General features: G+C 38.4%; 1 protein-coding gene across 1 annotated transcript in view; it reads right to left on the bottom strand.

Annotated features, from left to right (window-relative positions):
- The window catches only part of LOC127424455 (A disintegrin and metalloproteinase with thrombospondin motifs 3-like), a 175081-nt gene that overhangs the window by 101677 nt on the left and 59947 nt on the right, over positions 1-13457 (bottom strand). Inside the window, exon 5 of the mRNA XM_051669699.1 lies at positions 672-859. Within this exon, the coding sequence (XP_051525659.1) occupies positions 672-859 (188 nt within the window). The remainder of the gene's footprint in view (positions 1-671; positions 860-13457) is intronic.

The following is a 13457-nucleotide window of genomic DNA, read 5'->3' as shown; positions in this document are numbered from 1 at the left end:
TGAAGATTATCAGTGAATATTTACTCAAATTTTGGTCTGTTCCTACACAAAGCTATAATATGACTTAGAATATTGCACACAAGACATTTGCACCACTTTTATGGTGATTTTATTGTGATGTTTTGTACATTTTGAGCTTGACAGCCCCAGTCTTCATTCACATTTTGTGTTCTACAAAAGAAAGAAAGTCATACAGGTTTGGAATGACATGAGGGTGAGTAAATAATGGCAGAATTTTGAGGTGAACTATTACTTTTACAATAAGCAATACATTCTTGTCTGTCACATTTATCTAGTTTAAAATGGTGCTGTGATCACTTGCTGTTCTTCCAGAGGGTCTCCAAAAACACAAAATGTCAGAAACAGGACTTGGTACCACATCTGGACAATTCCACCCCTCATACAAGGTCAATCTATTTACGGGTGTAATTTAATGACATATTTGCGTATGAACAACTATTGACAGCTGTCGTCCACCTTATGTGGAATGGCACAGCAGTATTTTGTCATCAGTAAACATTACAAAACGGATTTCTTAAAAAGTAAGGACCCTTAGGCAACTGTACCTTCCGTTTAAATGTGTGTCAGAGGACTAAATCAGGAGGGATGATAATAGGTTTTACGAGGAGGCAGAGAATAAACCATTCTCCTGAGGATGATGGAGTACTTACAATGTTCATGAGGGTGAGGAGATAATTCTGCACATGCTCTTTCCCATGGAAACGGACAACAGAATCATCTACTCCAAGCAGAACCTCAATGTTGTAGTCATCATCACTAGCATGTCTTCGTGTCCTGCCTGTCCGGTTGACTTGTTTAGCAACATTGTCCAGCACTCTTGGCAGATCTAATTCAGGCTCTGTAAGACAAATTGAAAGTCTTAAAATTAGAGATCAACTGATATTGTTTGGATATTGTTATGCTACTGTTTTTATTATTAATAATATGATTATTTTTGACCACCGATACTATTTATTTTTGTTTAAGTTTCAGATAACCAATATGCAGAACCACTTTTTACATTTTCTTTCTGGTTTTTAACACAATAATAAATAATTTGTCATTAGACTACAACAAAAAAAACTAATATTCATTATGAATTGTCATTATCATTATTATGTATGCCAGTGTTTCTCAATCCTTCCAGAGAAACACTGATTTACTGTATGCCATTATATTTATGCACACTGTTTTGCATTAAATGTTGAGTAATTTACGCACACAAAAGTAAATTACCTTTATATTTAGGAATTTAGCAGATGCTCTTTTCCAGAGAGACAGCATCATAAAAGTTCTTTAGCACCACATATGAGATGTAATGCAAGCATGCAATTTGAAATGCTATCTGCTATGAAAGAAGTGCTTCCCGTACAAATTGCAACTAGTACAATAAGCCTACAAGATAACTTAGTACAAATAAACAAGTCAAGGCAACATTTTTTTTTTTTTAATAATCCAAGTATTGCTAAAGTTACTTTACTTTTGTAAAGTAACAATTTATCAATAGACTTGATATCGATTAATTAGAAAAGTGTGAATCAAACTAATTATCAGCCTATCTCTACTTAAGAGAGTAGCTCTTCTCTATCATTCGGCAACAAAGAAATTAAAAAGAACGTTGACTTTGCATTATGTTGAACCAATTTCTTGAAAGTTACCCAAAGAGTGCAAATGGATGGAAGCCAAGAACAACAGAAACAAATACTGCAAGGACTCTTCATGACCCAACATCAATTCAGGTTACAAACCAATGTGTTTTTACATTTACATTTGTTTTTACATTTACAAATACATTTTCCAAACATCGTGCACCCTGGCTGGCTCTGGTCTACAGTGTGGGGATTGTGAGGTACATTCCTCGGCTTCAAAATCCCATCATGACACATGCATTCTTGTGTGGCCCTGCTCCCAAAAGTGTAAACATCGTCTCTAAAGTTTCACTTCAGAAAGCACAGGGCTTCCCCTCAGAGTCAGACAAGCAGTGTGTCTCATGCAGTTGCCTGATCCACAGTGTCTCGATGCACGCCCTCGCTCTACTGAGGGTTTGCCATTCACAAATGGCAAAGCAAGGATAGCACACACGTGGCAAACCTGAATGCCAGCTCCACTTCTAAAAATGACTTCCGATGGCAAATGGGACCATCCAGATCACCAGTGGAAATCTACCATGTCTAGACTGCAAATCTCTGAATGGGAGCGTCACTGCATAAAATAAAGGCACAAATAATGTTGTAAAAGGGATAGTTCACCCAAAAAGAAACTTCTGTCTTCATTTACTCACCCTCATGACGTTCCAAACCCGTACGACTTTCTTTTTCTGTGGTACACAAAAGGAGAAGTTAACACTGCTGTCTCCCATGAAAGTGAATGGACAAAAGGACAAAAAAGAACCATAAAAATATCATAAAAGTAGTATATACTGTATTTCTCAAGTCTTCTGATATGGTTCTGTAGCTTTGTGTGAGGAACAGACTGAAATTTAAGTTGATTTTCACTGGAAATCTTGCCGTGGTCACAATTCACTTTCATTGTACAGCTTGGACATTCCGCTATAAATAACTCCTTTTTTTGTTCCATGGAAGAAATACATATGAGTTTCGAAAGACATGAGGGTGAGTAAATGATGACAGAATTTTCATTTACTTAACTCTGCAGCCTTAAATGTATTAGTTGAAGTAGACAAAAAAAAATACAATAGCAGTGTGTGTGTTTGTGTGCACCTCAGCTCTATCTCATTTTAATTCCTCACTCGTAAAACATATCTCTGTGGGTTAGCCTTGCAAGCCTCACTCCATACAATAAAAAAAATCCCAGAGGCTGTAGGCTGCTGTGAAGGAAAAATTGGATGCACACATGCCATATTTTAAAATTGTGTCGCAAGTGCTTTACACAGGTTTAATTATTTTATGTTAAATACCATTTACATAGTTATTTGGAGTGCCTCACCATATTTCATTACAGGATGCTGAAAATCAAATAATTTTGCTCCCAGAGCAAAGTCTATATGGGAATCTACTTTAAAGAGGAAGAGTCTATATACATAAAAGCACAACTTTATGTGATTACATTGCATCTTGAAATGTAAAATACTGCACACCCTGTCAAGATGAAATGACAAAATGAACAAATTTAATTGATAGTACACAGTTTCAGTGAAAACATGAAATCTGCTTAATATGACATTATTTGATATATGAACTTGGCATGCTAAAACAGTCTATGAAACCAATTTTGCAAGGATGTTATTTGGTTCTGTGCAGTATATGTAAACAAGAGCTCTGTGGTCCATGTAATACTTTCAACTCATGTTTCAGACCATACTAATCCAAATGCAAAAATAGAAAAATGATTTGAAACTTGTATTTTTTCCGGTTACTTCAAGAATCAATTTCTTCAATTTTACTTTTTGAATAATTGACTAATCACCAATTTTCTGCTTTTCTATTTTTTTGTCTTGCAATTTGCGCTGAGGGTTGTACCATTAGCACGGGGTTGTGGGTTAGGGAATGTACTGTATGTACGTTGAGTAGTAGTTTAAAAGGCTTGCCCAGGGGTCGACAACCGAAGGCACAAGTGCTGCCTTTGCCACGTGGAGGGGTTGGCACGCGGGCAATAGCAAGAGAGTGGACAGACCATTCGCACAAGCACGTCTCTACATGTTAAGTGGGTCGTGCAAACATAAAGCATTCGGCTTTGCGTTGTTCGTTCCGTGCAGTGGATGATAGGGGTTTGATCTCTCGCTTTTCTCACTTTTTTGTATCAAGTTTATTTACAAAGCATAGGATACTAGCAATAAACAATGGTGACCTCTTCTGAATTGCTTTTCATTTCCTTTTAAATTTAGGGTTATTAATCTTTTCTTATGCATTAACGCCTTTATACAGAGTTTACTTGCAATTTATCAGGTCTTTTTCTCCTTGTATGATATTCATTTCTAACTGAAAGGAAACTTTGGCGTGGTTAGGGAATTAGGGAATTCTGTGTTCTTTACTTAGCCAGCCACCATGCGGCAGTTTTCTTTCAGTGAATATCATACAAGGAGATGATATTTGTATGTGTAAGCTCCTGCCAATGATAAGCATTAATTGAATATAACGAGGTTCACTGTTATTGCAGTGCACAAAATAAAGATACGCATGGAAGTTGCGCTTTAGGGACATTCAACAATCAAAGGGAGGACTGCTCTTTACTCCAAAGGTAATAACGGTATCAGCAATGCTATACAACATGTGCGGTACTACATAACACATGGTGCGGGGAGAGTGCCCTTTGGCGTTAGAGAGGAAGAGGAGACGAGGATAAGGAGCCAATATATACAGACGATTTTCGTGCAGGGCAGCATGTTATTTACTTCTTTCCTTCCCTCTCTGATGTATGTATAATGATATTAAATGATCATAAAGTTTAGCTATAGGTATTTAAATTGTATTGCGTGTTATTTTGTGGTTGTCCTGCAGGTTTCTGCATAAGCCTGTGTCCTTACGATGTTCTTATCACTCTACGATTACTCCAGAGCACTTGTATATCTATGAGCATTTTCAAGTACTACTTAAGCTACAATGGCTTTGGGAAACATGCCGCAAAACTAAGATGAATCGTAAGATGGATTCTACGATCTACTTAGGCTTATGATACTTTTGGGAAATGAGGCCCTGGTAAATTGCAAGTATACGCTCTGTATAAAGGCCTAAATACATTAAACATAATAATAATAATAATAATAATAATAATATTAATTAGGTTGGACCCCTGGGCAAGCCTTTTAAACTCCTCAATGTCCATGCAGTAATAAGCAGTCCATTCCCTGACCCACACCCCTGTGCTAATTGAACAGCCCACAGCGCAAATTGCAAGACACAGAAAAAAGAGTAAATTATTCCAAAAATCATTTCTAAAGTAAAAATTTAGAAAAAGTAAAATTGAAGAAAATGAGAAAAAAGATAAATTACCTATTCTTGAAATAACCGGAAAAAATGAAAAATTAAAGTTTCAAACTGCTTTTCTATTTTTGCGTTTGGATTGGTATGGTCTGAAACATTAATTGTAAGGCGTTACACGGACACTCTGTGACTAGATTTAGCTGTATTTCTGTTTTATCTCGGTTTAGAAAATAGGTCTCTCAGCTCTCCTTACAGAAAACTTATGTGAGGATATGTGAGGCCATCTCTTTGATGGATATATGTGGTTTTCATTCCCTGGAAGTATAAACAATTAACAGGCAACAGCATGCTAATAACAAACAGCATTGGGATCAAAAGATGCTGCAGGAGGCAGTTTAGATGGAATTCTTTCTACGTGGCACTGAAGGATAACAGCACTAGCTATGATCTAATGTGCTAGAAGCTACTTTAACTGTTTAATAGGATATAAGTGAACTCTTGTAAATGAGACCAGCTGAGTTAGCAAATGTTAGCCTCCTAAAATTTGAGTAAGGCGTAGGGTGGTGTGGGGGTGGGGGTGGTTGGGGCTTTACTGTATGAGAGTTGTTCATGAGCACGCCGGGTTTTAAGGTGACCTTCAACTTTTAATTATGTCTCTAAACCAGTTTCTTTGCCACAATATCTTCCTGTGATCTTAATTAATTTGTATTTTTCTATTTCTTCCAAAATTCTCTGAACATGAATAAGGGGTTTATATCCATTATGCTGGAAGTTGAAAAAGCCATTTTTCTCATAAGAAGTAAGATCAAACAGATTCAGTCCTTGTAGCTGACAAAAACACTGAATCCATTAAGCTGGGAAAGAAAATTAGTTCTTTATCCTACTGAGGTCCCATGTCATCTCTGATCTCCGGTGTCAATTAATTTTTTCCACAGTGAAGGCAGGTATGATACAAATTAGTTTGAATTATTATCATAATTATATCGGTGGACCTGCAGTTTAGATTGAACATGGAATAAATATCAAAAGGTTCTCTATTCTTTTGTGGGGGGGTTTCAACCTACAATCAACACCATAACCTCAAATCTCAGTGGGACCTCACCTTTTGGGGGCCTGGGTAGCTCAGCGAGTAAAGACGCTGACTACCACCCCTGGAGTCACGAGTTCAAATCCAGGGCATGCTGAGTGACTCCAGCCAGGTCTCCTAAGCAACCAAATTGGCCCGGTTGCTAGGACTCTTGTCAAGTTAAAGAAAGGCACTATTGCTGCCACCCTAGGATTTGCAAATATTATGTCAAACTAACAAATAAAACCCAACCCAAATCAAAATTTCCTCAATGTACACCTTAAATAACTCCATTTGACCCTATCAAATGCCTTCTCCGTATCTAGGGAGCGTCTAAGCATCTAAGGCAGTGATAGGAGTGTCCTCATTATGATTGAACCAGATGCCATATAAGATACAGCAAGCATCGAACATTATCAGAGGACAATCTGTTCTTTATCCAAACTGATCTGTATGATCTGTATGTATCAAATACGGTAGGATCATCTCCAGCCTCCGGCGAGTATCTTAATAAGTACGTTACAGTCCACATCAATTACACTAACTGGCTGACTAAGATACTGGGATTAGATGGATCCTTATCTTTCTTCAGAATAAGTGTGATAACAGCTTCAATGTGTCTGGCAGTTGTCTCAACTTAACTATTTCCTCAAATGCCTGTGTCAGTTTGGGAACTTAAACATTTATATATTTCTTATAATACTCAACAGGGAGTCTATCTAACCCAGGTGAACTCCCCAGTTTCATTGCCATTATAGCTGTTCCAACCTCATCTTCTGTAATTGGACTATCTAACTCTTCCCTCTGCCCCTCTGCCCCTCTGCCTTCTGGGAGATTCAATTTTGTAAAGAAAGAATGTAACCTATCTAACTCAGGGTTGAATTCTGATCTACTGTGTATACTGTAGGTTGTGATGAAAATGAGCGCATGGACTCTGCCTACAGAATGGCCACAAATACCCAAATTTGGTGAGACAGAATCCAAATAAAGTGCATGTGCAAGTTATTTTTTACTTCATTCATTCATTCTTTCATTCATATGGAATGTTCTTGTGCGGTTGGCAAGGTTTTCTAAAAAACCGAGTACAGCTACCGGTTTCTGCCCATATAAATGTAGCCTACTCAACAACTCATCATTAGTTATTCATTTTCATTATCAATAATAAATCCATTAATGGACTGTGTTTACTGTGAATCCACACCATTCTTCAACCAATGTCCATATTCTTGCTAAACCTTAATTGCAAAAAGAGGTTTACATGATCTTTTACATACTGTATAATGAAATATGCATAGTTTACATGGCAATCGTGTTCTTTAAAAACTATATGCATGCTCGTTTCCCACTTTTCTTTTCTGCATGCTCTTGCCATTTTCTTACACTGCATTTGAGTATTTTAGCCGAATAATTAGTTTTTATTTATGTATTTAACAACAACAGAGAAAAGGCTGTATGTATATTGATTTAGCTATCTTTTATGGGCTGTAAATTATAATCTCTCCTCCTCACTCCAAAAATGTGCTTGACATTTTACATAGCGTATATTACACCTGCCTGCTATTTTGAAAGTCTCAAAATTAGTTTATTATGGAAACGTGTATATAGGGCAATAAAAAAATATTCTGCTACAGCAAATATCCAAAATAAAGCATTGAAATTATGCATACATAATCTAAATATGACCACATTCTGACTCATATCAGAATATTCTTGTTCATGTAAACATGAAGTCAGCGCACACTTGAACATCGGAGCATGAGCACAGAAACGTTTGTACGCATGCTTGTCAGTTGACGTATGCAAAATATAATTTTTACGTTAGTTTCTGCCTTTATAAATCCTGATTTGTTCCTCACTTTTGACGTAGGATCAAATCAATGGAATTTAGGATCAAATCTGATTGTACATATGTTTTATAAATGAGGCCCCTGGTTCTGAAGATGAGATACATTCAAATGCAATCTATTTGTCTTAACCCTATCTGTTTCTGCTACCAGACCTAATTGGACAGCAGCATGATCTGTTAGTGCTATAGACCCAATTGTACAATCAGAAACCATTTCTGTCAAACCCATTGAAATGCATCTAATGTTTATGATAGGGCTGCTATCAATAAGGAACTAACAATTATATTGATAATCGACTAATCTAATGATTATTAGAATGATTATTAGGAGGTCACGTGACGCCATGCAAGAAGCAGATGTGTGAACGACGAGCTCTGCGCACTTTGCTAAATTTTTAAATATTCTCATGTTATAATCTGGTGAAATTCGATACACCCAGTTACACATTTGCTCTCTGAGGTAAAACATGGCAAAGAAGTCAAAATCATCAGGCTCTGGAGACATTAAAAGACACTTACGTGTTCAGGATAAAAGCCCCAATAGGCCTACAGACCGGGGACTCGATTTGGATGGCGCGGCGGGAGAGGAGATCCAACGTCAGTTGTCCAACATATCGGTGATGATGACGAAGGTTCTTGCTGACTTGGAGGATCTCGCTGTAATACGTCAATCGATTATGGCGATGGAAAAAAAATTCTCTGAGTTTGTTACAAGAGTGTCAGATGCTGAGAAACGAATCGATTATTTGGAGTCTTCGGAGAGGGAATTATCCGCTAATCCGCCTGCGACCAAAGTTGATCTGGAACGTATTCTTGAAAAGCTTGAAGATCTTGAGAATAGAAGCTGCAGGAATAACGTCAGAATTGTTGGATTCCTGAGCATGAGGAGGGGAGATATATAGTGAAATTCCTAGACGAGCTCTTCCCGAGTCTGCTCGACATAACAGGCCATAAGCTGGAAATCGAGCAAGCTCACAGAGTCCCTGCTCAGAGATCTGCTGACGGAGAAATGCCCTGATCGATTCTGACCAAATTTCTGAGGTCATCTGATAAAGATCTTGTGTTGCGCCAGGCGAGGTGCAAAGGGAAGCTTTCTTGGAGGAATCATATTTTCTTGTTCCCGGACTTTGCAAGTTCGACAAGAGAGAAACACAATCGGTTCAAGGAATGCAAGAAACTCTTGCATCAGTGAAAGATCACTTTTGCTCTGATGTTCCCGGCCAAACTGAGAATAGATTCTTTTATAAAGTTGACGGATTGAGTAAGTCATGGTATATATTTTATGCGGCCTCCGAGTGAATTGACTTGACCATCCGGGGAACCGGAATGTCGGTTTTGTTTCTTTTTGTGTTGGCTCCGCATAGCGGCTGGAGCTTGTTCCGTTTACGGGACACTGGAATGATTACGTCATCCGCTGAACTCATAACAGCTGGCTCACTGAACATTCGTTTGTCTATCCGTGAAACTGAACAGTTTTATATCAGCTGAAATTTGTTTTGTGGAGGATCACACCTTTAAAACAGTTCTGTGAATTAATCTACATGTTCTTTGTGTTCATTCTTCCTTTTGGCTGGGGGTTATTTTACAAAGTATTTTTATATCAATATGTCAGTTGTTAATATGAGCATACTATCTCTCTCCACATGGAATGTGAATGGGTTGGGGCACCCCATAAAAAGAAGGAAGGTTATTTATTTTCTTAAGCGTAAGAAATATGATATAGTGTTTCTTCAAGAAACACACCTTTCTCTGCAGGAAGTGGAAACATTTGGGAAGATATGGGGTGGGCATGTTTTCTTTAGTGTTGGCTCAAGTAAGAGCAAGGGAGTCATTATATTGGTAAATAAACATCTACAATTCAAATGTCTCAAACAGAATAAAAATAAATTAGGAAGAGTAATTATTGTTTTAGCTGAAATTCAGGGGCAAAGGTTGATTTTGGATAATATTTATGCACCTAACGCTGATGATCAGGGCTTTTTTATAGATCTTGAAGGGATGTTGCAAACCGCTGGCACCCCTCATGATATAATATTGGGAGGAGACTTTAATCTTTTGATGGATTCAGTCCTTGATCATAGTGAAGCAAAAGTGTGTAAGCCCCCTAGAGCAACATTGACACTTCACAGGATGTGTAAAAATCTTGGTCTTACAGATATTTGGAGACTTTTGAACCCATCTGGTAGAGACTATAAATTTTTTTCATCAGTCCATAAGATTTATTCTAGAATAGATTTTTTTTTTTTTTTTTTTTTTTTTTGATATCCAAGTCCCTCATTTCATCTGATGTGGATTGCTCAATTGGAAATATCTTAGTCTCAGATCACGCCCTGGTGAGTTTAGAGGTGGTGCCACATACGGAGAAAAAGAAATCATCTAGTTGGCGCCTTAATGTGTCCGTTTTGCAAAATCCTGAATTTCAACCAATGTTAAAGACTGAAATCAATGTTTATATGGAGACCAATTGGTCCTCAGTATCCACTGTGGGTGTGGCTTGGGAGGCACTTAAGGCGGTTCTTAGGGGTCGGATCATACAGTATGCCTCATTCACCAAAAAATCCAAAGCACGATAACTCGTGGAGTTGGAAGGAAATATTAAAAATGCCGAAGCAGAGCTGAAGCGCCATTTCTCATCCGATGGCCTCAGAGAATTGCCTCGATTGAAATACAGATATAATACTATTTTGTCACAGAAAGTGGCATTTTGGTTATTCAGGGCAAGACAGTCATACTTTGAGGGGGACAAAGCAGTAAAACTTTTGGCTAGATATATAAAGCAGAGAGAGTCTTTTTCTACCATTCCCTCAGTGAAATCTGCTGGTGGTGAAATATTTACCTCAGCCATTGATATTAATAATGCTTTTAAAGAATTCTACTTTGATCTCTATAGTTCCACGTCTTCGTCTACTGATGAAGATATTAGAAACTTTGTGGAACCATTAGAACTCCCTAAAAAAATTCTCTTGATTCTGAGATAACCTTGGAGGAGCTTGGCGAGGTTATTAAGGCCTTACCTACAGGCAAGGCTCTGGGGCCTGACGGCTTTGCTGCTGAGTTTTTCAAATCTTATGCTACATAACTGGTTCCACTTTTGCTAGAAGTTTATACTGAACCATTAAAGAACGGAAAGCTTCCGCCAACCATGACACAAGCCTGGATCAGTCTGATTCTTAAAAAGGACAAAGATCCAAGTGAATGTAAAAGTTACCGTCCAATTTCCCTGATCCAGTTAGATGTAAAAATGTTGTCAAAAATTCTGGCTAATCGATTAAGTAAAGTTATGACATCTCTTATACATATAGATCAGGTGGGGTTTATTCGGGGCCGCAGCTCTTCTGATAACATTAGGCGTCTCATCAATATCATGTGGTCAGTAGCGAATGAACAATCTCCGGTCGCTGCCATCTGACTTGACGCCGAAAAGGCATTTGATATGGTAGAATGGGATTATCTTTTTAAGGTTTTGGAAATATATGGGTTTGGGAGTACATTTATTGGATGGATTAAGTTACTTTATAGACACCCAATAGCGGCCGTACAAACAAATGGACTAATTTCAGATTATTTTACTCTGGATAGGGGCACCTGGCAGGGTTCCCTCCTTCCCCATTATTGTTCTGTCTTGCCCTGGAACCATTAGCAACCGCGATAAGAAAGGAGGATGATTTTCCAGGGGTGGTGGCAGGAGGTATGGCACATAAACTCTTGCTTTACGCAGATGATATTTTATTATTTGTCTCTGACCCCAGTATGCCTTGCCTCCACAGAATTATTAATTCCTTTTCTAAGTTTTCAGGATATAGAGTCAATTGGTCTAAATCTGAAGCTTTGGCTCTGACACCGTACTGCCCAGAAATGGCTTTCCAGCCGGGTGCTTTCCAGTGGCCCAAACAGGGCATTAAGTATTTGGGTATTTTAATTTTGACCCCTTAATTAAACGGTTTTCGAGTGATGTGGGCAGGTGGGCTTCATTACATTTATCAATGATTGTGAAGATTAATGTTATTAAAATGAATTGTATTCCAAAATTCAATTACTTACTGTAGTCTCTCCCTGTAGATGTCCCCCTCTCTTATTTCAAGCAATTTGATAGCATAACAAAGTCCTTCATTTGGAATGGTAAGCATCCCAAATTACATTTCAATAAGTTACATAGGCCGGTTGACAAAGGTGGGCTAGGCCTACCCAAGATTTTATTTTATTATTATGCATTCAGTCTCAGACATTTGGCTCATTGGCTGCTTCCACCTGAGAGAGTCCCTCCCTGGTTCTGTATAGAACAGGAAGTTCTTGCCCCTATTTCGCCACTGCAGAGCCTTTCTATCAAATTAATCAGAGAAGCTAAGTTACATCCTGTTATCTCGCACTTGAACTCGATATGCACAAAAGTGTCCAGACTGTTTAATTCTGACATTTTTTTAAATGTTGCCTCGAGCATATGGCTGAACCCCAAACTATGCATCAATAAGTCCCCTTTTTGCTGGTCAGAGTGGATTGGGAGGGGGGTTACTACACTCGGTGGCCTATATGAGAATGGAGTGTTGAGATCCTTTCAAAATTTGATTCAACTTTTTGGGATTCCTAGATCTCAATTCAATAAGTATTTACAGCTGCGCCACCTGCTCTGTACTGTTTTTGGGAGTGGTTTACACCCTCCTTAAGTGGCAGATACTCTGGGAGTGGTGATTACTGCTTTTGGAAAAGGTCATGAGGCATCGGTGTATTACTCCCTACTAATTCAGAGTCTAGGAGATGGAACTTCAATTTCTCTTAAGAGATTATGGGAGAAAGATCTAAATTTGGTATTAGAGGAGGGAGAGTGGGCTAGGATTCTAAAAAACGTCAAATCTGCATCCAGAGACGCAAGGGTTCGCCACATGCAATTTAAGATTTTACATAGAGTCTACTGGACCCCCTCTAGATTGCATAGGCTTGGTCTTAAAGACACACCCACCTGCTGGCGATGTCAATCAGAAGATGGAGACACAACCCATGTCTTTTGGGGATGTGTTAAGATGCAAGAATTTTGGATGAGGATTCAGAGTTTTATGTGCGAGGTTTTGGCCTCTCAAATTTTATTTTGCCCCAGACTCTGTAAATTGGGAGATGGGGCAGTCATTAATTTGGAGAATAAGCACATGAAAAACTGGGTCCTAACTAGTGTTATGATCGCCAGACAGATCACTTTGAGGAGTTGGAAGTCAACTGGAGCGCCCCCATTTCAGAAGTGGTGTTTAGAGATGGCCAGAGTGGCAGCTCTTGAGGAGGGGGTATCCAGAAGACTGGGGAGTCTAGACATGTTTGTGAAGAAGTGGGGAAGATATCTGTCTTTTTTGGAGGGCTCTCGGGGAGGGACAGTGGAGAGAGAGGTGTAGGGGTTTTATGTGTGTGATTTGTTTTATTTTTTTAATTAATTAATTAATTTAATTAATTTTTGTTGTGTGTCTATGGTTGTGTGACCACTGGGGTGTTGTTGGGGGTTGGGTGGGGGATTGGGGGGGATAGTGGGGGTTGAATATTGATTCTGTATATGTGTGTTCTGTTATTTATATTTAATGGTTGAATCAATAAAAAATGTTAATTGAAAAAAAAATAGAATGATTATTCAACTATTCGGGCAATTATTGCAACGATTAATCATTAGCTTTTAACCGACTATTCAGCT

The sequence above is a fragment of the Myxocyprinus asiaticus genome, chromosome 3 (assembly GCF_019703515.2).
Source record: "Myxocyprinus asiaticus isolate MX2 ecotype Aquarium Trade chromosome 3, UBuf_Myxa_2, whole genome shotgun sequence".
NCBI classification, from domain to species: domain Eukaryota; kingdom Metazoa; phylum Chordata; class Actinopteri; order Cypriniformes; family Catostomidae; genus Myxocyprinus; species Myxocyprinus asiaticus.
The sequence above is the reverse complement of the archived record's forward strand: the minus strand, read 5'-3'. Positions and strand labels throughout refer to the sequence as shown.